At 38.9% G+C, this 27665-nt stretch overlaps 1 protein-coding gene across 3 annotated transcripts in view; it reads left to right on the forward strand.

Moving 5' to 3' along the window:
• The window catches only part of LOC124614346 (cytochrome c oxidase assembly protein COX18, mitochondrial), a 74809-nt gene that overhangs the window by 22451 nt on the left and 24693 nt on the right, over positions 1 to 27665 (forward strand). For 2 of the 3 annotated variants that reach the window (XM_047142935.1, XM_047142937.1), the window contains exons 3-4: positions 7360 to 7507; positions 15348 to 15472. In XM_047142935.1, coding sequence (XP_046998891.1) covers positions 7360 to 7507; positions 15348 to 15472 — 273 coding nt within the window. Of the gene's footprint in view, positions 1 to 7359; positions 7508 to 15347; positions 15473 to 27665 lie in introns of those variants that run through there. The other variant, XM_047142936.1, reaches the window with a different exon arrangement.

Raw genomic sequence — 27665 nt, forward strand, 5'->3', positions numbered from 1 at the left:
GCAAGACTTACCACATGCACCCTGCTATGACCTCATATACCAGCCCTGCATCTGGCAAAATATATACTATCAAAGGGAGAACTGCCTGTGAAATGAGACATCATACTCGTATACCAACTGTTATGTAAATACTCTCCAACCTTTTACATTAGCATGCCTATCACAAAGTTATCAGTTACGATGAATGGGCAAAGGCAGAGGGTATATTGGTAACACACAATATCTGTTGCAGAGCTTGCTCTACAACATGACAGTTGTGACCTCGGTGCCTGTTTCATCACACGCGCCACCTTGATTCTTCCCCCAGACACTAAATTTCAGAACTCTGCAGGTAAGAACTAGCACTACAATGTGACCTTGGTTATGGCCACCCACCCGGCCTTAATTTACATTAATTTCTTTTGTCTCAGCATTTTTTCACAGTAACTACTCCATTTTAGTTTTCTACACCTTTCATTTTCTGAGTTGTCTATTTTTGGCCGTCGCCCTCCCACCTCTACTACATAAAATGCGCTTAGCTTTTCACAGTGTTTTAGCAGCGTCTTGCATATTACCGGGTCTTCCACCTATAAGGTCTCAGGTTTTCGAATCTCATCTGGTGCCGTCTCCAACAATCAGTCTTTTCATCTCATCCTGTTTGGCAAATTTTCCCTGACCCACAATTCTGGGTTATTATTCTGAACTGTACCGATTTTCCTAAATCTCTCCATTTCTTTTCCTTCACCCCTCTTCCTTCCCCTTCAACCCTTCTGCCAAAAGAAGGAGCCTTTGGCTCTGAAGACTTGCATACGTAATACCTTTTTTCTTTTTTAAATGTGTGTTCTCCTGCCACCACTTGGTGAGTAGATATTTTATCTGTCCAATTACATTATAGTTTTACATAATTAGTAGCTTATAGTGCGCATGTCTCTGATAAAATATTTAGCTGACTCATTTTGTTGTCTGCTTGGTACTAGTAGGTGAATCCTTTAAAGTTTTAGCTAAAGTTAACTTTAGGTAAAGTAATTGTAACTGTCTACATTATGAGGTGTGCTCAAATAACAACACTTTTGCATTGAAGTAGCAACACGCAAACTACTCAAAAAAAGTGTTGCACCATCTGCATATATGCGAATATCTGTGGTCGTTGATTGTAGGGAAATAGTGAATGAAAGAATAAGATATAAATGCACTTTAGAATGTAAACTAAAAAAAGGACCATGGACTTTGCTGTTGGTGGGATGGCTTGTATACCTCAGCAATACAGATAGCCGTACTGCAGGTGCAACTACAATGGAGGGATATCTCTTTAGCAGCCAGAAAAATGTGTGATTCCTGAAGAGGGGCTGCAATCTTTTCAGTAGTTACAAGGGCAACAGTCTGGATGATTGACTGAACCTTGTAACATCAACCAAAATGGTGTTGCTATGCCGGTACTGCAAACGGCTGAAAGCAATGGAAAACTACTTCTGTTATTTTCCCCAAGGGCATGCAGCTATAGTGTATGGTTAAATGATGATGGCATCCTCTTGGGTAAAATATTTCAGAGGTAAAATAGTCTCCATATTCCAGTATACAGGCAGACACTACTCAGGGGAATGTTGTCATCAGGAGACACAAAACATGCATTCCACTGGTCGGAGCATGGAATGTGAAATCTCCTAATTAAGCAGGTACGCTAGAAAATTTAAAAAGTGAAATGGGTAGATTGAAGTTAGGTACAGTGGGAATTAGTAAAGTTCAGTGGCAATAGGAACAGGACATATAATCATGTGAATAAAATGTTATAAGTACAAATTCTGATAGGGGTAATGCAGGAGTAGGTTTACCAATGAATGCGGGTAAGCTATTGTGAACGTCATCGTGAATCGTTTATCATAGCCAAGATAGAAACTAGGCCCACACCCACCATGGTAGTTCAAGTTTATATACCACTAGCTCCACAGATGATGAATGAACGAAATGTTTGATGAGATAAAAGAAATTAGTCAGATAGTTAAGGGAGAAGAAAATTTATTTTTGATGGGAAACTAGAATTTGATATTAGGAAAAGGAAGGGAAGGAAAAATAGTTGGTGAATATGGAGTGGGGAAAAGGAATGAAAGAAGAAGGTACCTGGTAGAATTTTGCACAGATTATAATTTAATCGTCGGTAGCACTTGGTTTAAGAATTATAAGAAAAGATTGTGTACATGAAAGAGGCCTGGAGATGCCGGAAGGTTCCAAATTGATTATGTAATGGTTAGGCAGAGATTTAGGAACCACATTTTAAATTGTAAGACATTTCAAGGGACTCTGACGACAATTTATTTGTTATGAAATGTAGATTAAAATTGAAGAAATTGTAAAAAGGTAGGAAGTTAAGGAGATTGGATATGGATAAGTTGAAAGAACCAGAGGTTGCTGAGAGCTTCAGAAGGAGTTTTATACAATGGGAAAGGAATACAGTAGAAGACAAATGGATAGCTTTAAGAGATGAAATAGTGAAGGCAACAGAGGATCAAATAGAAAAAAAGGCCTAGTAGGAATCCTTGGATGACACAAAAGAAATTTAATTGATGAAAGGAGAAAATTTAAAAATCATCAAATGAAGCAGGCGAAAAGGATTACAAACATTTAAAAAAAGGGATTGACAGGAAGTGCAAAATTGCTAAGCAGGAATGGGTAGAGGAATATATAGATTTAAGTGTTAGGAAGACTTTTCAGAAAACATTTGTATGGAGCGTAACCATGTATGGAAGTGAAGCATGGATGATAGACAGTTTGGCCAAGAAGAGAATAAAGGCTTTTGAAATGTGATGTTACAGAAGAATGCTGAAGATTAGATGGGTAGATCGCTCAACTAATGAAGGTACACTGAATAGAAATTTGTGGCACAACTTGACTAAAAGAAGGAATTTGTTGACAGGAAACATTCTGGGACATCAAGGGACCACCAGTTTAGTATTAGATGGAAGTCTGGGGAGTAAAAATTGTAAAGGGAGACAAAGAGATGATTACAGTAAGCTGATTCAAAAGGATGTAAATTGCAGTAGTTATTCATAGATGAAGAGGCTTGCTCAGGATAAAGAGCTTAGAAAGCTGCGTCAAACCAGTCTTCAGACTGAAGATTACAACAACAACCAAAATAAAGACAGCCTATTTCGACGTGCAAGTCTGTGAAGTTGAAATCTGCCACTGGGTAACATTCAGGACTATATCACTCCACTAGGTTATTGTAATATGATTATTCCTTTGCATTCTATCCATAATGCTGTTGACACGTTGTTGCACAAGCCTGTCCCACTATTTCATGGTTTGAGGTCATCCAGTGTGAGGAGATTTCCTGTAAAGACATTCTGCAGGTTGTAAGTGGTCCCAGGCGTGCTCAGTTGGGTTCATATAACAGATACTGCCAACCGTTCCAGTCACTTGAGTTCTGTGTCCTGATGAGAAGTATTCCTTAGGTGGATGTAGTGTGCCTGTGCATTATTGAAAGGAAGCCATAGCTGAAATGTTGCCTGTAGGGCTGGACAATAGGTTGGAGGATCCTCTTCCAATACCAGAACCATGATGACCATCAGGCAGCAGACAAATACTGCACTTCTACATCTACATCGACACTCCACAAGCCACCATACAGTGTGTGGCGGAGGGTACCCTGTACCACTACTTGTCATTTCCTTTCCTGTTCCACTCGCAAATAAAGCAAGGGAAAAATGACTGTCTGTATGCTTCAGTATGATCTCTAATTTCTCGTATCTTACCTTCATGGTCCCTACGCGTAGTGTATGTTGATGGCAGTCAGCTTCAAATGCTGTTCCCTAAATTTGCCAATGAAGAGAACCAAACAATATTGATACTGCCTCCAATCTAGGTGTTCACTTTTCCCTTTCATGCACTACAATGCCAGTATGTTTGTATTACTGTTTGTAATGGATGTCTAGATTCCATGTTGAACATGTGGAGAGAGTTGCATACTATCTGGGTCAACACAGCCCTTCCAGTAGCCAGAAAGGTGGCACACAGTTCTGCATTCTCCTGTGGGTACAGTAATGTTCTACTTCATTGGACGTTTGTTATCCCATGGATACTCTTTATTACCTCTTTGTATTTTTTGACAGTGCCCTCTCAGAAGGCTACGATGGACCACTAAGTTGACTGCCCCATAATTGCTATTTGGAAAAACAAAACACTACATTTCTAATTACTGTTGACTAATATACTGATTCATTTTACATTAGTAAAATGTAAGCCTCTTCAAAGTAGGTTGTAGTAAGACATGCCATGAAAAATGAAGTAATAGGTGCATGCTCTCTCTCTCTCTTTCTCTCTCTCTCTCTCTCTCTCTCTCTCTCTCACACACACACACACACTATATCTGTGCCCTCCTGAGTACAATTTGTGTGTGTGTATGTGTGTGTGTGTGTGTGTGTGTGTGTGTGTGTGTGTGTGTGTGTTAGTACATTGCTATTATGGCTCATTAATCCCTTTCCCTTTGCAAGAAATGCAGATAAGGCTAAAAAATTTCTGACTGTTTCACCCAACTGTGTCCACTTAATTTGTGGTTAAATTATATCATTTTGAACTACCTTGCAATTACAATGTCAGTGAACAAAATAAACTTTCATATGTTGTAAAAGAAAGATGAAAAGAACAAAATACCATATCCCGTATTTTTATCTTATCCAGACAATGTAATGATTTAAACTATATTGCTTCTGAATAAAAATCTGGTGCTGTAACCATTGTTCCCCTAAGTTTTCTGAGAACTACTATGTGATTTCCTCAGTGGTTGGAGTGAACTACTGTTTTATGACCTGAAGATGGCTGTTGCCAGGCAAAAACAGTAATTTCATATTGCTGTTATTATGGTAGTGCCAAGAAATAAATTATTTTCAAAACAAGGATTTCAACAATCATGGGTGTCTCCTGTCAGACTGAAATGACATCATTTCCAAGACCTATTCTTAGCAGAACAAAATCTCTACAGAGACAGTGAGACAGTGACATTGGGAGGCTTTATTCAAAAAATATAATGCATCACATAAAAATTCTAGGCCTTTCTTTGCAAATGACGTTACTTCCCTCACCATACGTTTTGTGAATAGACCACATTGAGACTAATCCAAAGGCAGACAGTTTATTTGTTTTTAACTGTGCACTACTCACTTTGTTGATTTATTGTACAGTCTATTGCTCAGATTAAAGAGGATTTTCTACTAGTGTAGTGAGCCAGGTACATCTACATCGATACTCAGCAAACCACCATCAGCTGCATGGCAGAAGGTACGTCCCATTGTACCAGTTATTAGGGTTTCTTCCCGCTCCAGTCACACATGGAGTGCAGGAAGAATAATAGTTTGAATGCCTCTGTGCGTGCAGTATTTATTCTAATCTTATCCTCAGTATCCCTATGTTGGCAATACTGGAGGGGTTGTAGTATATTCCTAGAGTCATCATTTAGAGCCGTTTCTTGAATCTTTGTTAATAGACTTTCTCAGGATAGTTTACACCTATCTTCAAGAGTTTTGCAGTTCAGTTCCTTCAGTATCTCTGTGAACTCTCCCATGGGTTAAACAAACTTGTGACCATTCAGAATGTCATTCTTTGTATACATTCAATATCCCTTGTTAGTCCTATTTGGTATGGATCTCACACACTTACACAATATTCTAGAACTGGTCACACAAGTGGTTTACAAGCAATCCCTTTAGTAGACTGATTGCACTTTTCCAGCATTCTACCAATAAACTGAAGTCTGCCATTTGCTTTACCCACAACTGAACCAATGTGATCATTCTATTTCATATCCCTACAAAGTGTTGCACCCAGGTATTTGTGAGAGTTGTTCAATTCCAGCAGTGACTCATTGATATTATAGTCATAGAACATTATTATTTTTATTATTATTTTGTGAAGTGCACAATTTTACATCTATGAACATTAAAAGCAAGCTACTAATCTTTGCACCCCTTTGAAACCTTGTCAAGATCTAATTGAATATTTATGTAGCTTCTTTCAGATAGTACCTAATTACAGGTAACAGCATCATCTGTGAAAGGCCTGATGTTACTCTTAATATTGTCTGTGAGGCCATTAATACACAACATAAACAGCAAGGATCCCAACAAAGTTCCCTGGGGGACACCCAAAGTTACTTCTACGTCTGATGATGACTGTCCATCTGAGATAACATGCTGCGTCCTCCCTACCAAAATGTCCTCAATCCAGTCACAAATTTCACTGGATATCCAATTACTGTAATTGTAGGTGTAATGCTGAGTCAAATGCTTTTCGTAAATCAAGAAATACTGCATCTACCTGGCTGCACTGATCCAAAGCTTTCAGCATGCCATGTGAGATAAGTATGTGTTGGGTTTCACTTGATCGAAGTTTTCGGAATCCATGCTGGTTGGCATTGAGGGGGTCATTCTGTTCAAATCACCTGCTTACGCTTGAGCTCAGAATATGTTCTAAGATTCTACAACAAATTGATATCAAGGATATGGGATGGTATTTTTGGGATTACTTTTACTGCCATTCTTGTAGACAAGTGTGAACCATGCTGTTTTCAAAGAACTGGGCAAGGTTTTTTGTTCAAAGAATATATGCCAGATTACAGTTAGAAGAGGGACTAATTCAGTCACCTATTCTGTATAGCATCTGACAGAGGTTTCATCGGGCCCTAGAGCTTTGTTCAGTTGTAATGATTTCACGTGTTTCTCAACACCACTGGCACTAATACTTACTTCAGTCATCTTTTTAGTGGTATGAAGATTAAATTGGCACAATTCTCCTTCATTTTCCTTTATAAAGAAACATTCAAAAATGGACTTCCTGGCTTTATACTATTTGTAAATGTTGGTGCTGGTAGATTTTCATTATACATTTATATTACAACTTTACATTTAGTAGAAGACATGATTGCCATTTAAAAAGGAGGTATTGAGTTCTGGATGTGATTAAATTACTTGCTTGTACCTAAATTGTAAATTTTTTCCCCTTTCAACCTCACAAATAAAGTGTAAGTTTCCTACTATTAGCATGAGTAGTGACGGACTGAGATCAGCATCAAAAGCTTGTTTCCATTTCATTTACTGATGTTTATCTGTCAGCCTATACAAACACTGATATGGAGAAATGGTTCAGTAAAATACTTTTGATTATGAGATTTTATCATGAAATAAAATATATCATCAAACAAAATTTAATTTAATTTAAACTCTTTACTCATATTATATGGGTAAATATTCTAAAGTTTACCTTTATTTAACTTTTTAATGATTTAGTTTGACGGCATATAGCCATATAGCACTACAATAAGCTTATAATTATGTGGCCACTAAATGTATGTTTCCCACAAAGAATTATGTTCATAGTATTACCTTTTTTTTACAGTTGCGGAAGCAGTTAAAAAAGTTAATTATAAGGGATAACTGTCATCCAGCCAAAGCATCGTTACTAGTGTGGGTTCAGATTCCAATGTGGATTTGTTTGTCGGCATCTCTGAGGAATTTGGTGTACATGTTACCACAGCATTCAGTAGGTACTTCTCAAAAAATTATAAAAGTATTTATAATTTTGAATAACTCTAAGCAGTACGTTGGAAATGGAAATTAGAGACAGGATCATCATGTTGGAATGTATGTGGGGATGATCTCGCTCGTCAGTAATGTCATGGGAGTCAGTAAACTGCAATGACATGAGTTCTCATTGCTACTGTTGTACTTAGACAGGAAGCATCACAAAGGAATTACTGTGCTGTCCATCCCACTGTCCCACCCATCCTTGTCTCCCACCTCTTCCTCTCTCCTGCCCCTTCAGCAACCACCATTAGGTATGATGGGAGGACATTGTGTGTCTTGGATAGTGACGATAGATCACAAGAACGCTACAAACCTCTTTATATTAAAGTAATGAAAAATTATCAGTTTGTATGGATGTTAATTTTTTCATTTATTCATAGTAATTGAATGGAGTCTCCAATTTTACATTCAAACGCCCCAGCAGCTCAGGTGATTTGTTAGAGAATCTTCACAGTGGCCAAATAAAAGGGGTTGTATGGCTAGTCCATTAGAGGAGACAGTTGGACCCAAAATAAATAATTAAACAGGTCATGTCTGAGCTGAAAATTGTATTTCTTGTTATTAAACAAGATTCTGGAGCTGCTGGAAAATTTTTGTCATTTCATATGCATAAATCATTAGAGAGACCAACAAGTTCTGTCACATCAATCGGTACTGTAAGATGACACTTCTAGTAGAATCAGTGAAAACTGTCCAAGTAAACAAGATCTTAAATCCAAAGGAGCAGGGGGCCTATGCTCTTACCAGTGAACTATGCATGGTATTAATTTATTGAAGAAGCTTTGTCACCTGCAACGGGTCATACGCTTTCACACAAAAGATCTACTGTGGAAAAAGTAAGATGATTTAACTGAAGTAAGAAGTATTACGAAAATAGTGAAAAGAGAATGTGAAGTGAATGCTGTTTTTGTGCTAACTTTTCATAGACTGAAGTTTACAGAGTTCGTTGCAGCTGATTTTATCTGACAAAGTTATCACTTGTGTATCCAATGCCTCGCTAGATTGCAAGTATCCATAATTTGGGCATACCATAATGATCTGGTGCAATTGTGATTTGTCACCTCAGGAATCAGGTACTCAGTGTACCCCTTTGCTTGATTCTATCAGTTGCTCTGTCGGGGAATGGAAAAGTCAGGAACTAGAATGTAATAAAACACTTCATGTACTCTGAAGCAAAGAAGGAATTTAAGGCCAACCTTTCCCCACTTTCTGAAAGTTGTCTGCCTCAGCAGTTAAGCAGCCCATTCTGAAGAACAGTATTGGTACACAATGGTGACAGGCATTATGGACACTAGCACCTGAAATGGCAAACATAATTCCAGTACCTGGAAAAAATGTACACCATCGTGCAATGCTGAGTGACAATCAACATTGAAATGAACATCATCAGTATTGCTACACTAATTCAGCAGCCTTACAAACAAAAGAGAAGTAGTAGATCACAAAACAAGAGTAATCTCCATCTCCTTGACCAATATCAAGCCTAAAACAATAGCACTAGAGCCATCAGGTGATGTTTCACTGGTTATATTTGATGAATAACAAGCAGAATAATCATACAGATTTTGAAATCTGTCTCTAAGTTGAACGGAGTTGTTTCTCTGACCAACTGTGAGGAAAGTACCTTGAAGCACATGGTCAATCAGTGCCTTGTCTGAATCTTAGAATCAAGAAAGCTCCTTAGTCACTTCAGTGATTATCCAAGGAAATCATTCTTTGACTGGTAAACTGGTCCTGATGGAGGTGGTTATCCATTCGGCTTTCCTATGTGAGCAATATCTCTCAAATGTTAACACAGTGAAAGACACAGCAATCCATTGTTTAATCCTTGTGGAATTGAAAACAGTCTTTGACTGCAGAAATTTTTCTTTTATGCTGACACCAACCCTATGCTACGGGTCATTTGTGTTTATTTATAACGTAGTTTTATTATGTTCTAAAACTTATGGTGTTGCCTATCTTGGCTGCGAGTATTTCTTTTATATATTTATTTTTAAAAATCTTTGGAACGTAGTTTTAGGAAATGTCAGCAGCTATGAAATACTATTAAAATATAATAAAAACAGTCAAGATTGCAAAAAAATATTTTATTTCTTCAAACCATTACATACTCTGTAAATGGAGTAACATGAAAGTTATTAGAAGACATATGAAGATAAACACAATGGCAAAAAGCTATATAACTGTAACTTCTCTGAAGATAACCACAACAGTTAAAAGCTGTTAAAAAGAAAGAAAGAAAGAAAGAAAGAAGAATAAGAAGAAGAAGAAGAAAGAAAAATACCCTTGCCAACGGCTAGAGCTGCTGCATGACATGCAGTTGCTGTTGCGTAAATAGTGTGTTATGTCAGTGATGGCAAATGGCCATCAAATACAAATAAAATCAATAAAAATACAATTGTAGTATGAAATATTTGGGCCACGACAAGAGTCATGTAAATATAAAAACAGGGTTGCATAAAATATAATGAAAGAACATGTAAAAGAAGCATAATAAGGAAATAAATGATCAACATTTGAGCTAGACCCAAAGTGCTCTCTATGAGGATTTGTGTATGACATCTGTTGTGGAACAATTTCTTACAGGGACGCAACCAGTAACCATAGTAACAGTATTAAGATCAGTATGTTCTGATTTGGAGTTAAAGAGACAGAAGTGTGGCTTGCAATTTTTGACTTTGAACTGTTCCCATAGTTTTTAATACACCTATTACCTCTTTTGTATATAATGATGATTACTGTCCAGAATTGACGGTGATGATCATGAGTGTGTTAGGTGTTCTTGCTTGTGTCAGTGTGGGCTCAGTCCCACTCCTGTGGAGAAGGCTTTAGGTCAATGTGGACAGCACTCTTGGTGCTTTGACATCTTCTGCTAAGGGTAAAAAGAACGAAGTAAGGGGAGTAGGTAAAACTACTCAATTTGTTCTTATTCATGGACCTACTTTATTTTGTGGTGCGAAGTTAAATTTTTCTTTAGTGAAAGTTTCTTCTTCTTCCAGTTTGGGTAACGGATGGATAACAGTTGCTTTCGTTGCTTGTAACAATGCAGGGAGAGCCGGTTTGGAATCCTTTGAAACTCGTGAAATCTTAGCTTACCGTACTATACCTGTTTCTGAGATTATTATTGCTAGTGAGGGTTCCTACCTTTTACCGCACGGGAGTTTGTCTTTGTCTTGTCGTAGACGTTGTAAGATAAATTCCGATTGTAGTATTCACTTGTGGGTGAAGGCTAGTGGTCCTTCTTCTTTGGAAGATTGTCGCATTGTGGGTGATTGTACTTTATATAATCATTGAAAGCAGTTCTCAAAATCGGCCCTTTTAAGGGCCACAAATACTACACATGTAACAGATTTTTAATCAGGCCTATCTGCAATTCAGTGTGTCATCTTTACAGTAAACAGCAATATATCCCTTTCATAATATTGTTGCTATTCAAAGCTGGACTTTCCATTGTTTGAGAAATAAATCTGTTGACATTAAGAATAAATATGTAGAATGCTAAATATGTTTGTTTTGTTTAAAAAGCTTTAAGAGTTTCCACATAAAAAATTTGGAGACATTACTTCTCAGCATGCCCAAGTACATGTGTGAGAAGGAGAATTGCAATCAAAAGTACATCAAAAAGTATTGACAGATTCAGACGGACAGTCTTCACTGTTTTTGGTATGACTTTTGAGTTTGGTTTTTCTGGATTCCATAGTATAATGTTTAAGAAGCCACTCAACAGTTAACTTCATTCTTAATTATTAGCAATGTGTCACTGATATTCCAAAACTATTGGTTTATTCAGATGTAATGTTTTTTCTCCACCAGCTTTATTCACATGATTTTAATTCAAGTTTAACCCTTTGTTACACAAATGTTTGCTTAATTCCTGTTTAACCCTTCATTACACAAGTTTTGTTTAATGTCTCACATTCTTCTCACTAATTTGCAATACTTAGCAAATGTCATGGGATAGGTACCGGATATCAAGTGAGGCCTCCTCTGGCTGTGCAGACTGCAGTGAGATACCATGGGAGTGAATCTACAAGGCCCTGGTACTACTACTGTTGATAATTTTAAAAATATCAAGAATCTGATATATTTATGTCTAAAAAAAATATTATTATCGGCTTGCAATGCATCAGGGAAAAAAAATAAAATGAAATGATATATTGAAGGAAAAAATATCAACTTATTGGCCTATAAAAATATTGGCTTCACAGTTTTAGAGTTGTATATTTAAGTACTGATTTATTATTGATATCCTGTACATAATCATGGTAGCAGCCTGCCTATCCCCCTTAGAGCAAGAACTGGAAGAAAAACACTTAATTCGAAAATTTGTAAGTTAATAATGGGACTTTGTGCACATGAAAAACTTTATTACAATACTTTTTTGGTCGACTTGTGTTGTTAATTAACAACTGTGCCCATGGTGGACTGTCATGCAGTATTTCATTCCAGTTTGTCTCATGCCTTATGTTCTTAATTTGTGTTGGCTATGTGTTGAAATAAACCTTGCTTCAGGCTGATGTAGGAAAATTGTGTGGTGAAGCTAAACATTGCAGTTTCTGTTGGTAGCACCGATTATGTCAGCATTTCCCCTCACGTGTCTCCACCTGCTGCAAAGACCAACCCCGTCATTTAGATTTTTGTTCATAATTTTCAGCAACTGTTTTTGAAGTATGCCGATATGAAGAAATAGCACAGTAGTTACACCAAAAATTGTTTTTTAATGCAGTTCATGTGCTGTTTCTTCACCTTGGAAATCTTGACACCACCACTCCCCAGTGCAATCGAATTTCTTCTTTTCTGCCACCTATACTTGCTTCACACAGTGAAAGTAAAATTATGTTCTACTACAATTTCAAACATTTACCGAAAATTCTATAAAAATTCTAATAAAATTATATAAAATAAAAATATCGGCACTCGATATTACCATTTTGATATTGACATACCGATATATTAGGGAAGAAAATATCGCTGATATATGGATATTTCCTGGGTAAATGTCGATATTTTATCAACAGCCCTACTGGCACTCCTCTGGAAGCAGCTGACCAAATTGTTTGCAGAGCGGCAGCCAATTCTGCTCTGTACATGGGTGCAGGACCCCTGATACAGAGCCTGTGTTCCTTGACATCCCAGATATGCTCGATAGATTTCAAATCTGGGTTCTGTGGTGGCCATCTCAGTCTTTGGACTTTCTCTACATGTTCCTGGAAGCATTCCTGAGTGACATGGGAGGGATTTGGTGCCATGTTACCATCTTGAAGCACTGCAGAACCTTGAGGGTGTTGGAAGGCCAAAAATGGGTGGAGACAGTCCCTGAGTAGCTCAATGTTCTGCGGACCATTAGAAGTCCTTTCCAATACAGCTAGGTGGCCAATTCTACAGCAGGAAAATGCACCCCAGACCATAACAGAGACACCACTGCCTTGGACCACATCTTCTTTTCAAATGGAGTCCATCAGTTCATGTAGTTTGTGCCACACACGGTGCCTCCTATCAGCATGGTGCAGTTGAAATCATGATTCGTCTGACCATTTCATGCTATACCATTGTTTCAGTGTCCATCTGTGGTGACTGGTGACAAATGCAAGCTGTCGTGTTAACAGTGACACCTGTTTGTGGTGTCAGCTCTCATACCCCATGGAACCCTTGTTCCTACAGATTGTCCACTGGGAAATGTGTGTAGCATCTCCTGTGTTAAATTGAGCCTTGATTTGCTGCACTGCCACTATTGATGATCAGTCTCAGATGTTACCAGTCACGGTCATCGGGGGTGGTTGGACGGTTGGTAGTTTGTCTGTTGTGGTGACCGGACAGCAGTAGTTTGTCTGATTTGGACTGTCTACCATTCACAATATACCTTGGACACAGTTGAATGTGTGAACCTGAATACCAGCACCACTGCTGAAATAGAATTTCCCATCTCTCAGGCACCAACCACTGTACACTGTTCGAACGGCGTCAGCTCAAGATGTTACATACTACACAGATCACTTGCACAACCACTTATCAGGTGTCCTACACAACTGCAGCTGGCACAGTGGGTGTGTGGCGCATATACAGCATACCTGAGCTCTCTGTGGCCCACTATCATATGAGATTTGCTAAATCAGTGTAGATGCCTGTTCACTATTACTTGTTTCTTTATGATACAACTTGAATTAAATGACACTGTGATAACAGGGTGAATTTACAGTTCCATGCTGAGGACAAGCCTTCTTCCTGTAGGCAGAAGATAAGAGCATTCAGGATAGGGAACCTCACATACCTGTTGTTAATTCTTAAATTTCTTTTTGACAATCAGCTTTCGTACCCCACTGTGCTTATGCCTTGGGTGGCCGTGTGTTGAATTTTCAGTTGACATTCCCTGCGCCAACTTCTTGGCGCTGCACAAGTGTCTCACCTCCAACTGCAGTATTCAACCACTGTGTTCCATTCTTTAAGATGCTGCATGCTACATGCTACATGAAAACAATGTGGTAACAACTACAAGCAATGACATAAATGGAGTGTGCCATAGATTTCAGCATGCAGCATGTATGTGTTTCTACTAATGAATATAACATCTGAATAAATAATTATTTTTCCTTCATAAAAAATGTTAAAATCTAATTTTTTTAAAAAATGGAAGTATAAAGTTGGCCAAAGTGACTGTTCCTTTCATGCATGTGTAAATGTATGAGTAGACAGAGAAAGACTGAACTCTTGAATATAAAGGCTTGACTTCTTCCTGCTGCTGTCTATACTTGTGCTGACAAAACAATGGAAACCTAATGTTACCATTTGCCGAACATGGAATTAGGTGCAATGACAAATTACTGATCAAAACCAGTAACTGATTTTGAAATGTACTTGTGGTTGTTGTCACAAGGAAATAAAAGGAGATAATTAGTGAGTCACCCAATCTCCATTGACAGTATTTCATTTTTTTCCGTAATGAAGTTGTGTTCTTGTTTGGTATATTTGTAAAAGTTGTCAGAACCCCCAAAAATTCGTGTGGGCCATCTATTTCCTGTGCACTGTGCCTGTCACTACCAGTTCTTTGCATTCCTTCTTAGAAAATGAAATTTTAGATCCTGTTGGACATTTGTTACCCATTGGTATTTCCCAGGATTACATTAGGTTATGCAAAGCACTTTGTATCTTTCACAGTAACGTGCCTCTGTTGTTAAAGAGAATTCTCATAAGATGTACCTTTTCTATTCTGTTCACTCTGAATTTCACCATTTTACTCATTTATTAACATCATTGTAATATAACACTACATAAAAATTGTTTGGAGTCACATTATTAGTAAACCCATGTCACTGTCAGTGTTTTTCAGCTTAAGTATTCTCACCATTACGTCCTGTTCCTTTTCAGGGACTAAGTGTGTACAAAAGACCTTTTGAAGAGATGAGCACAGAATTCAGATGTGCCTTTTGTTAAGGATGTTGGCTGTCGTATTGTGTATTTATATGATTGATGATACACTAGTACAGTCAATGAGCTGAGTGAATTAGAAACTGTACTTAGTTTTGTTTGAATATGTATATTCTCTATTATATTTCATGAAAGAATTACTCTTATATCAATACTATGACAAAGTCAATAGGAAGGTGGAGGTGTTAACTGAAATAATGGGACATCATATTATAGTGAAAGGTACAGCTGAGAGTATACTATAATCCAGAGAAGTTCCATTGGGATTATATATACATATTGCTCAACATATTTCAATGATTATTTACTTATTGTCTAGGTGTGTACTATCAACAGACCAACAAAAAAATCTAATAATGTACTGCTTCACATTTTCAGGTGCCGAGATAAATTTTGTTCAACTTACTAAGGAGGGATTGCTCTGGTTCTCAGATCTTACTTTGCCTGATTCAACTTTCATATTGCCATTAATTTTTGGCATGACAAATCTTGCCATTGTTGAGGTAAGTTATTAAAATTATAATTTTTCATTGGACTCTCAGCTTTTTTTCTGTACAGTTATAATCAGATGGCATGCTGACCTGGCATTGTTCAAATCTTGAGACATTAATTTTGACCAGATTCTGGTTCTCACACCTTTAATAAGGTCGTCATCTATGATGACTGAGGAGTTCACTTTATTTGATGATGTCAAGAAGTCCTTGACCAAATGGCAATGGACTGCTATGCAGCAGGATGGGTGAGGGAAATGGTGAGTGAGATACAGATTCATGATGGAGTGTGCAGTTAAACAGTGGTTATACAGACGTGTTTTTTCAAGCAGCCTTATTCAGTATTCCAGGCTGCCTCAGGGTTGCACTGTGTGCATGCAGACACAGCTGATTGCAGAATGTGCTGATGGCCTGTTGTCCTGGATCATGGGCGGCAGCTCCTGTATTTCTGTGCTTGTTGCCAGCAGGTGAAGACAAGAATTCCTCCCCCCCCCCCCCCCCCCCTCCCCCTCCCAAGCCCTCTGAATGTGTGTTGGCTAGGAACCCCTGCATGAATTTGTTGTCCCCACGTCGAGTGCTAGGGTGTGATAGCTGACACTAGATGCCCTGATGCTGATTAGAAGTGACCCCAGAATAGTGGCCGATGACGTGGGTGACTAGGAGGCTGCGAGGGCATGCCTGCTCCAGACAGATCATAGACAGCTTATGGTCCATCAGCCTGAGGTTCTCGGAAGGTGACGGCTGGCCGGATACCAGCTCCCTGCTTTGCTGAAACTACCTTAAGTCCCATATGCATCATGCCACTACTATGGCTCGCCTTCTGCTGGAACTCGATGAGGTAGTCAGTGGATAGGTAGACAGCCGATCTTCATCACCCAGTGGTAGCTGTGGTTTCTGTGAAACTCAAAAGTCTGTCATTCTCTCTAGTTCAAGATTCAGACAGAATTGGAGCATGACTCAGTGCCTTGAACCCTTAAGCTCAATTATTTATGCCCTAGTAGCTATGCTTCTGATGTAGTCCTACAGTGGGTTTGTCTATTACTTGGTCCACCAGCTTTTCCTAGCTCATTCCATGCCAAGCTTGGGTTGCTACAACCCAAGGTATATAGAAAAAGCGGGTAGGCCATTCTGGCCCCAAGCGAGTAAAAAAACTCCCAGATACCCGTGCGCGCCTTGACGTCACGGAGAGGACACTGCAGTGCTGTGCATTCAGTGGAACACGGAAGTGGTAGTGTACATCCAATAAAAGTGATTTGTTCTGAGACAGTCATGAGCAAGGGTCACTGTAACTGTGCCATGGCACATTGCATTAATACTGCTCTAACGACGACGGACGTTATTTATCACGTTTTTCCCAAGGTTGAGCACTTGAAACGTGAATGGATAGTTCAATGCCAACGCAAGGACAAAGTGAATGTGAAAACTGCACGTGTGTGTTCAGCTCATTTTCCGCCTGAAGACTATGAACGGGATCTGAGAAATGAGCTTCTAGGGTTACCTTCAAGAAAGAAGTTATTACCAACAGCAATCCCCTGCATAAACATTCCGAACTGGCATGGAGAAGAAATTGTGGAAAGCGGTGATGCAAACGAAAAAGTAAGACGCATGCACATACATAACACTTTAAATAATTGAAACTGAAAAATTACCGTAATACAAACGAATTCACATAAATGCAACGCTTTTTGACACTTTACTATCTTGCTTTACGGGAGTGGATGACTCGCTGTATTGTACAGGCGATAAATAATGTTTCTCAGGTGTATTTGCTTTTCCTCCTGGATCTAATGGCTTCATTTGTCGTAGAAATAGCCGTTATTTTTATGTATTCTTGATATGTTAACTATTTTAATGCTAGTATATAGTTCAAATGACAAAATCAGCATACAGAGGGGTCCAAAAAAATGTATCCACTGTTTAAAAGTTCATAACTTGCAAGCTAATTGACGGAGTTGTCTCATTTTTGGTGAAAACGTGTAGCTTAAAGTCCAACTTAAAGATATCACTGTACGTGTTCGAAATGGTCACCATTAACATCCACACACAAATGATGCCGCCGAACTGTAGCATGAACTACTGACTGCAACGTGTTCTGTTGGATATTTGAACATTAAGGTACAATGGATTCTCGAAGTTCATCCAATGTGCATGCCTTTTGTCAATAAACAACGTCCTTTAGTGTTCCCCACAGGTAAAAGTCCAGAGGAGTTAGGTCTGGGGAACGTGGTGGATGTTGCCTTTCCAAAAAGGTTTCATAACTTCAATAAAATCTTTCTTTGGTCTTTTCGGAAGTCTGAAAAGTATGAAAGTTAGCTATATATTAACTTGCAGACTGAATCAAGATTGCCTGGAAAACTTTTTTTCTAGGGTATGAGGATTAGGTATATTTTATAACAATCCTACACCTTTTGAAGTAAGGAACAGGATACGTCTCCTTATACTGACGGGTAATGAAAGTGATATTTTTTTCTCTGGGATCATGCCAGTTACTAAAGAATTAAACTCAGAGTCCTCCCAGTGTGATGTCGACCCGGATTCTGCATCCCTAAGTTTCATTACCAGTGAGCTCTGTGTAAATGTTGTTGACGTAGCGCTGCTACAAGAAATCCCAGAAACTGTGAATGTGGAAGAAAATTTACTGACAGATGTGGTAACAATGGGGGATGACTCTGTAATCTCAATGTTCTTCCAGATGCGGTAAAATACATTGCAGGCTATATTGCATTTAAGTGCCACAACATCGATAAATCACTAGGCTTTCCAGTAGCAAAATGTGAAGGAGATCATGCTGCAGACTGGATATCAGTTATATCTCGTGGTGGTCTTTACACTCCAATGCCAGCAAGGGAAAACAGAGTGTTGCAGTTTGAAGAAGAATTTGCTGCTTTTCACGGAAATGGAGTGTGTAAACAAAAAAATGTCGTAAAGTCTCAGTGCTCTATTTTAAAACAAAAGTTTCCTGAGGTTCATGAAGCAGTTATTACACTTTACGTAAAAATGAGACATTTATAAGGATTAGGGATCTCAATCAAGAAGCAAAGTTGGAAGCAATGAAGAAATGTGCCGCAAAGAGGAAGCAATTATGGATTGCATTGTCGTCTGGTAAACAGCAGTAGAAACAGACTACATTAACATTTGCTTCTTCATCAAATGAGTGAGTTATTTTTCATCTTAATCATCATTTATTTACTCTTAATGTGTACAAAACCTGTCATGCCCCTTGTTTTGACTTGTACAGATGTGTATTGAACGAAACCGTAAGTAAAATGAACGAGTAACATGGCACTGAGTCTGTGGTGCGGTGCATTTGCCCCATGTAAGCATACGGCTGCACTGCGCTAGGGTCCTCGTCGTGACGTCACGTCGCTCCACCCAGTAGCAAATGTTTTCGCCTGAGTGCCCTCCCCCTCCCCCCCCTCCAGCTACAACCATTTAAGTTAGCAACATGTGAGTTTCTTGTTAGCACCTAAGTGCTCTGAGTTACAAAGTATTACTTCACTCTGGGTCACATTGTGCTGCACTGTTCGCAGTTCTACGCATCTTGGTCGTGATTGGTGTAGCAACCTCGTCTGGTCAGAACGTTTTGGCGTAATGTCAGCAGTACTCCACAGTGGCTTACTTGAGTAGTACATTGCCAGAGCTGTCCCTACTGCCTGGCTGCAGCTGGATTTAAATTTAAAAATATTCAATTCGTAGACCAAACTTTTTCAATCTGGAGCATGACTCCCCTCATTTGAAAGATTCAACCCAAATCTTCCGAGGTGAATCTTCCCTTAAAATTACTCTTAACTAATGGAACTCTGTGCCGTGCTGATGGCAGCACCCATCTTCAATCGTTATCTATCCCTCATGGATTTTTTCTTATTCACTACTGTGTGAGTTTACTCTTGAAGTGAGGTTTCCAGAACCTTATTACAATATGGTCCTTAATCTAATACTTACACTATTAAATACAGTGGCTTTATTTCCATTAACTGTTCCCTCAGCCCATGCTGGCTAACCACTCGACTGGCAATTGATGCATCACTTGATCTGTAGTCTGTGCACGTCTGTGTTTGTTATAGAAATGAAATATGCAATTTCCTAGTAGAAGCACGCTACAACTGGCAGCTGAACTGCTTAATGATATAATCTCGTGCTAATGATTTAAACTTGTAGTAACTTCTGTTCCATTGAAATTTTCTCATGCTGTGACTCGATAAATATGTGTAATGAATGCCTAATTCAGGGTTGAGGATATCATTAAATTTTGGGTGGGCAATACTATTAGTGACCCCCTTCTGGCCAATACAATATATTCTGCATCAGTGTTATGATAGTTGTACCAGTGAATGTAGCCTGAAGGAGGGAATCCCTCCTGACTATCTCACAAGGCGTACCATTAATGATAACACAGTTTCCTTGCAGCTCTAATTTCCTCAATCCCTCAGTTCTCCCTTTTCCATAACAATTTGTCAATACAATTTCTGGTGAGAAGACCAAGTGCAGCCACTGCATCCCAATCTTTTCAAAGTGGGATTGTATGGGTAAATTTTCCTTTTTGTAACTTGTTTCATTCGTTTCCCTAAAAACATACTCACCTTACATGTCCACGCATCAGTCTGTACCGGTCTCTCTGGGCAGACAACAATACTCCCTTGAGTACATACCTACACATCCGCTACCAACGTTAAGTACATGGGCTTCCTATTACCTGAAATCAACAGAACCTTCTACATCCATATACATGTCCGTTTCCCTGTTGCCATGCTGTCTCATGAACTTTCTGCCTGAGGAAAGGAATCATTCATCATTCATTCCCTCTTTTTGAAATGAGTAACTAACAACTAGTAGAAAACAAGAAACAACATCAAAGAAACCTGAAAATAATCCTGCAACAGTAAAAGAAAAATATGCATGGCAATGACATGAAAACACTGAATCCATCCAAATACAACACAATGTAAAACATATCCGTAAACTTAGATGACAAGAATAAAGCTAAAACCACTAAAACATTTCAAAGACTCTAACAACATAACTAATTACAGGTAACTCGTGACACTTGGCTGCAGTAAAACAGTTTAGTTTCCTGAAACATATGTCCATTGCTGACAATGTCATGAAGAATGCATAGCTAATTATGCGACTTCAAAGCATAAGGAATGTCATGTGCCTTTTGCTGTCAAACCACTAAAGGTTCGTTTTTTCTGTCTGCTGCATCTTTGCATACCAGGTCATTCGCAGGTACTTGTGGTACCACATCCATCATACCTTTAAATTGTTTTATACAACTGCCGTCTTGATACATGTTTCGAAGGAAAGTTGCAACTTTACATTAACCAGTTGCATTATCTCCATGACCTAATATGGTCAGTGATATTTGGCCAAGAATTTATTCATCTTTCCCTTCAGTTTATAGGAATTAGTGATCAATACTCACTTCCCTATACGATACGATGCTGCCCGTGCACTAACACAGCTGTTCCTGGCATTCCAGAGCTTTTGTGTTAGCTTTTTGAATGTTTCTCCATATTTCCCCTATTCATCTTGCAAACTTCTTTACTGATGTGCAGTCTTATGCCAATTTAGGACAATCCTTTTGCAGGCTGTGGGGGATGTACTTCCCACTAACTGTATTTCCTTACATCGTTTAAGGTAATATGTATTACCACTTCTGTACGCTCCTGGCATCTAGTGGCTGCATCAGCTGTAGCTTCTGTTTGTTACAAAATATAGCCTTCAGGACTGTGGGAAGTATATATCCCACTAAACAATGGTGTGTTAATGATTACTGGGAAGTATGGCTACCTCCAAAGTAGTTTCTGGAAGGAGCTAGGGAAGGATACTTACTACAAAATTGATCTGACATTTGTGGTCATTGGGAAGCATGCTTACCACCAAATTAGGGATATCCCAAAGCTTACCTCTTCTGTCTATGTCTGACATCTTGTGGTAGTACACTGCACCATGTGTATGAAAACTGCCACAACAACCAATTTGTGGTTGCTGTGGGATCACTACAGTTGTCAAAACACATTGCTTTGCTTCTGTAGTATACATTATTGTGACGTGTATCAGTTCATACCTTTATTGTGTGATAAAGTTTCAAGGAATGTTTTCATGTTATGGTAAGTAAACTTCAATATCTACACGAAGTATTTTTAAATAACATAAAAGAAAACATAAAATAAAAACAGAAAACACTGTTCATTATTTTTTATATGTAATGGCAACACATAACAGCTCACAAAAGGGAAGTGGGAAATCCATTTACCACCATAGCTTTAATAACTCACAAAGGTGGCACGGTGATATATGTACCACCATAGTTTTTGGTCCTAAAGCACAAAAATAAAATTATCAAAAAATAAATGTAGTCAGTTGATCACAGTACTAATAGAGTAGCAAAAAAGTTATCTTTGCTGAGTTGCTACAAAAAATGCACCCTCAAAAGGGTTAAAATGTCAAAGTGGGACATCATTTTTGTCCCACATACAACCTCAAATGGAGATATGCCTGTTCTCGTACCAGTCTTTAAGTTGTATGCACAAAAGACACAGAAAATAGATATCCCAGTCATCGTGTCAAACATTCACACTAAAGCTCAGCATCTTCAAAATCGTCTTATGAACATGCTCTGTCTTACCGTTGGTTTGGTGGTGGAATGGGCTCATTCTGAACTTCTAAATATGTAACAGATAGCATAGCTGAAAGAACTTCATAAGTTCTGAAATGAAGCTCATGCCCTGATCCATGAATAAGCTATCATGCACTCCAAACTTTAATATCCAACTGTTAACTAATGTCTGTACCACAGTACTGGCTGCCATTGGTCTGGAATTGCTACTATTACTAGAAAGCATGAAAAGTGATCAATTATCGTAAGCACATACCCATTCCCTGCAGGTGTTTTGTTGAATGGCCCACATATGTCAAGGCCAAGCATTTGAAATGGCTTTGACGTCTCTGGTGACCTCTGCAAAGGGATTTTCTGATGTGCGCAAGGTACGCAATCTCTGATATCCTGCTCCACATTGTGTTTCCTATTCCTCCACCAAAACTGTTCCACAACACTCCCATCTGTTAATTATCAGCCACCATGACCTGACAACATACGGTCATGAGCCTGTTGTAACATCTCCTTTTGAAAATCTGCTGGAACCATGACATGTGGTCTGCATTTCATGATTCTGCACAACAAATCCTCATGTAGATAAAGTGTGGCTATGACTTAAAAGCCTGAGAGTCTTTATGGTCTGTCTGTGCTTGTTGCCATTCCAACACACTCTTGCCCAGTGTACTCAACATGGCCACTTTGCAACTTAACACGTCTGTGTTTGTCTTTTCCTACCTGGCTTATGGATTACCTCGTAATCAGATTCATTAAGCTTGAGAACTGTACACATTAGACAACTAGATGGGTCTTTCAGACCAAGCAACCACTTCAGTGACCCATGATCAGTCACAACCTTGAATCTACCATACTAGTAACACTGGAAATATGTAATACTGCGTATGGTCGCTAATGTTTCCTTCGAGTTGTCGTGTAGTTACTGTTCCGGCATAAAGCCAGGTGGGAACGTTAGAGCAGAGAGGGCTGTGAAATGCTGACCGACCCCTCTGCAGGTCGACAGTGCAACAGCAGCACCCTCTATAAGAAGAGGACATAAGTGTCACACCGCTTGACCGTGCCTCAGTTCTGTGAGTTCTATGACAAGTCAAGACCAGCGACCTGGATAGAAGCATCCACTGTATTAGTTCACTTGTTTTAGGACTTATTTTGTCTGTCACCCTTTGCCTGCGACACATCTGTATTTCACAAAGTTAAGTATTGTAATCATTTCCTTTTGTAGTAAACTTCATTAATATGATTTGCTTGAATTGTTTGTCTAGTGATCCGAGGAGCAGGTTTCCTAGGCACCCCATATTTGACAAGTAGGCAGGATACAACAGTTACCTTGTGCTTTATTTAACTGACTTGAAGCATATGCTACTGGCTATTCCCATCCATTAACAGTCTGACCCAAAATATGGTGGATTGCTTTGTTAGAAGTGTATGAGACGATGAACTGTTTTTCAAACTCCAATACCAGATCTGAAATCAATGCCTCCTTCAATTTCTCAAAAGCTAACTGACACTCCTGTGTCCATTGAAACTTTACACCCTTTTTAAGTAATCTGTTCAGAGGTTTGGATATTTTTGCAAAATCTTTTACAAATATATGGTAGTTGTTACACAAACCAGCGAATGACTGTATCTGTTTGGTTGCTCATGGTGCTGGAAAATTTTGAATTGCTTCTGTAAGATGAGGATCGGTCTGCATACCATGGTGACTAGTTGCGTGTCCCAGATAGTTAACTTTAGTTAGAGAAAAATGATGCTTGACCACGCTCAGTGTCAAATGCGCTTATCATAATCTAGTAAACACATCTTCCAACTGTCTTACATGCTGTGGCATACCCTTTGAATAAATTATTATGTTATCAAAATACACGATAGGGGTTTTTGATAGTTTAACCTCTTGAAACTCCATCCAGTAACCACTGAGAAGTAGCAGGTGCATTTTTAAACCCACTGGCATCCAGTTGTATTCATAATAGCCACATTGTGCCATAAATGCTGTCTGTGGTCCATCTTCAAGTTCTACTTCTAAGTTATGATAACCACTTTTGAGATCCATTGTACTAAAATTATGACACTGACCCAGATTAGCTAAGGTTTCCGTAATGTTAGGGACTGGATAAGCATCTGTAATGTCTGTGCATTCAGAAACCTATAATAACAGTAAAACTTATATTTCTTTGTTGCATCCAATGATTTATTAGGAACAATACCAATGTCAGTGCTCCAGGGATTCCATCTCAAAGATGCTGTTCAATGAACTCCTTTATTAGTGGGTGTAAATATCTTGCTGTGTGATACTGTTACCTGTAAATTGGTGTACTATTAGGTATATGCTGCTGAGTGTCTGGTAACCACCCATTTTATGGAACAAGTCACTAAACTTCTACAATGTTTTCCACAGCTGTGTGATCACTGCCATTCAACTGACCCATTGTCTTGTGTAATGCTGCTACATTGACGGTTTACTTATGTCTGATATCCAGATTTTATCTGCCAAGGTCTGCTTCCTCTCTTACTTCTAGGGGAGCTATAACCGTACCTTTTGACAGACTAACTTCATCTCTGCTAAAATAGTTTATGCTGACTGGAACTATATATTCTGTAATCTGCAATTAACATTAATTGCATGCACTATGCTTTCATGCAAAAAACTGTGTGAACCATCTGACTCCTCATTGCTTGAGAGTGGCTCAGCCATATACTACGAAGCCCCACAAGACAAATCGGTACCCACTGAAACCCACACCAGTTTTCCCAAAACTGCTGATATTTCATCCTGTTGATCAATCTTTAAAGAACTCATGTGCAGTTTAATTGTCATCACTTTCATGTCAGGTGAGCCTTGCAACATGGCTTCATTTGCAACTGTATCACCCAGTTGAAACAAAGTTCCACTGAGCTCAACCTCGTGTTGCCAAAGACTAATCCTAGCATGATATCCATTGAGAAAAGGTAGCCTGAAAATCACTGAATAGCCTTCACCCACATATGGCAAAACTTCCTTACTCTTTTTGGACTCAGTTTTCCCAATAGTAAACTCGAGTACCATTATACCCAACAACTCCACACAATTATCACCAACCTATGTAACTTGTATCATGTGGGCCCAAGTCTCCTCCCGCTCACCAGGTCCAGACTGATAATGGACACGTGTGTCCTTGTGTCTACTAAAAATCCCTTTAAGGCCACTAAGCAGTGTTTCATCTGTGCACTAACTTATGCTTTGCTATAGTCTATCAGGACTGCTTTCTAGTGGTTGGATCATTCCAGTTTTAGTTTAATGGTGGCTTCTTCCAATAGTGCTCTGCATTCTTTCTATTCTGATGATCCAATGCTCTGTGGCCCTCTTCCCCACTCTGGTTGCCTACACTATTTCTGCATATGGCCCTTATATCTACACCTGTAACATCTGACTTCTTAAGCAAATACACAGTGAGCTACCCATTGCATATGTAAAAATATGTCTCCTCCAATTACACTGCAGTTCTAAGAGCTGCTGTTAAATCATGATGATTCTCAATGTGATCCCTTCATGACATTTCTGTGGGTACTCCATGCAAGAAAAGTATTATGTTCTGTTTTCTTCTTCCTGCAGTAACACCTAATTGACCTCTGCATTCTGGGTAGACACATACTTGTTCAAATTGGCTTTGTGAATTTTGTCTGAAAGTACTTCCTTCCATTGGCTCATTACATCTGAAAGTCAAAGTACTGAGCTTCCCGCAAAAACATTGTTTTCTGTTCTGTTATTGGTAACACTGGTGTAGTCCAGTGATAAAGTGCTTAAATGACTGTGCTTTACTGAGCGTGTAATGATACAACACATATATCTTGGCTTCCACTGTGAAATGTTAAGTCACCACACAAAGGGTTACTTCACCTGACCAACCACTCATTGCAGCTGTAGCTGTAACATCATTAATAAATACTGACATAGCTTCCATTGTTTCACCAGAAAAGGGATTGATAACTGCGGCTACAGCTGGATCAAAAGAAGAAGAAGAAGAAGAAGAAGAAGAAGAAGAAGCCACCCCCAACTCTGTCTTATTTTCCCCTGATTCAGGCTGTGATTGAACCTGAATGGTTTCTAAAGCCTTAAATCTATGAAGGAAGTCCTCATTCTCCTGCTTCTGGTGAGAATTTTCATTTGTTAACACATGAACTTGCTCTGGCAGATCAACAAGAGACTCTGTAGTAATACCAGCAAGTGTTTCTATCATTTTATGTAATTTACCTCTTAATGTAATTAATACCAGAAACTAAGGAAAGTAACTAATGCTCTCAGTACTTACAAAACCGCATGAATTATTTTTTGAAGCGTATCATCATCCATCTACACTATGAACAATCGCGGCCCAAATGACCAACATGTCTACAAGTAAAACCTGTGGCTGCTTCAACTTTAGTGCACAGCACTTCATGCTCTGCAAGATTGCAAAAATGAGCCCAACTGAATGCCTTGAGCCCCTAATTTTGATTATTTATGCCCTTCGAGCTTAGCTTCTGATATAGGGGAGACAAGTGGCTTTGCCATATTATTTGTCCAGCAAGCTTTTCCTAGCTCGCTGTGCACTGAGCACAGAGTACTAGGACTGGTTAAATTTGTAATGTGTGAGTTTCTTTGTAGCATGTAAGTGCTCTTAGTTACAAAGTATTACTTTGGTCTTGGTTACATTGTAATGCAACATTCATGGTTCTATGTACATTGGCTGTGACTGGTGTAATAATCTTGTCTGCCCAGAATGTTTTAACATAATATCAGTAACACTGCTCAGTGGCTTAGTTGACTAGGACATTGCCCAAGCTGGCCTGTACTGCCTGGGTCCAGCAGGAATTAAACTTCAAAAATTTTAAGTTCTCATGCTGAACTTTTTCGGGGTGCAGCAAACGAACTGTTTGCAAGGCGACTTTGTGGTTACTGGCCACCACTGCCTTGATTCCGTGTAAGCGTCATCCCAGTTAGGAAAAGGTATCAGTACTGCACAAAAAGTTAATAGAGATACTTTGCTAGAAGTGCAGGTGTTTCGAATGAACACGATAAAAGTTGCATGACTGTGCTTGTAGTTAAAGTAGTGTTCAAAGTGTCGTCTTTGTACCCGGATGCTGGCATGTACCAATTGCTGCAATGAGTTTTGAATTCTTCCAAATGTGCATGTATCATTTCACAAATATTGGCAAGCATTGACAAATCTCTGCTCCAATTCTTCAACCGTGTTAACAGGAATGGTGTACATTATTCCATTAAGGTGCCCCAAACACAGAAATACATGAGGTTCATATCAAGTGATCTTGGAGGCCATGGTACAGGTCCTCCTCATCCACTCCATCCATGACCATATTGGTGCATTATATGTTGTCTCACTATAGCAGTAAATTGCTCTAAGGCAGCCCGGCAAAGTGTGACTTGCAAGCTATCCTCTCCAGTGCTTGCTTCCTCCTCCAACTGTAATCGTGCGGTGTTGTCATGGTCTATGTGGGAAATGGATTTTAAAATTTTATTGAAAAATGAATGCTGGTACAAGGCATATACTCATTAAGATTCACCAGCACTATATGGCTTACCTTCCTGCTCCTACAAAGCTTCTTCCTTTTGTAATT

The sequence above is a fragment of the Schistocerca americana genome, chromosome 1, assembly GCF_021461395.2.
Source record: "Schistocerca americana isolate TAMUIC-IGC-003095 chromosome 1, iqSchAmer2.1, whole genome shotgun sequence".
Classification (NCBI taxonomy): domain Eukaryota; kingdom Metazoa; phylum Arthropoda; class Insecta; order Orthoptera; family Acrididae; genus Schistocerca; species Schistocerca americana.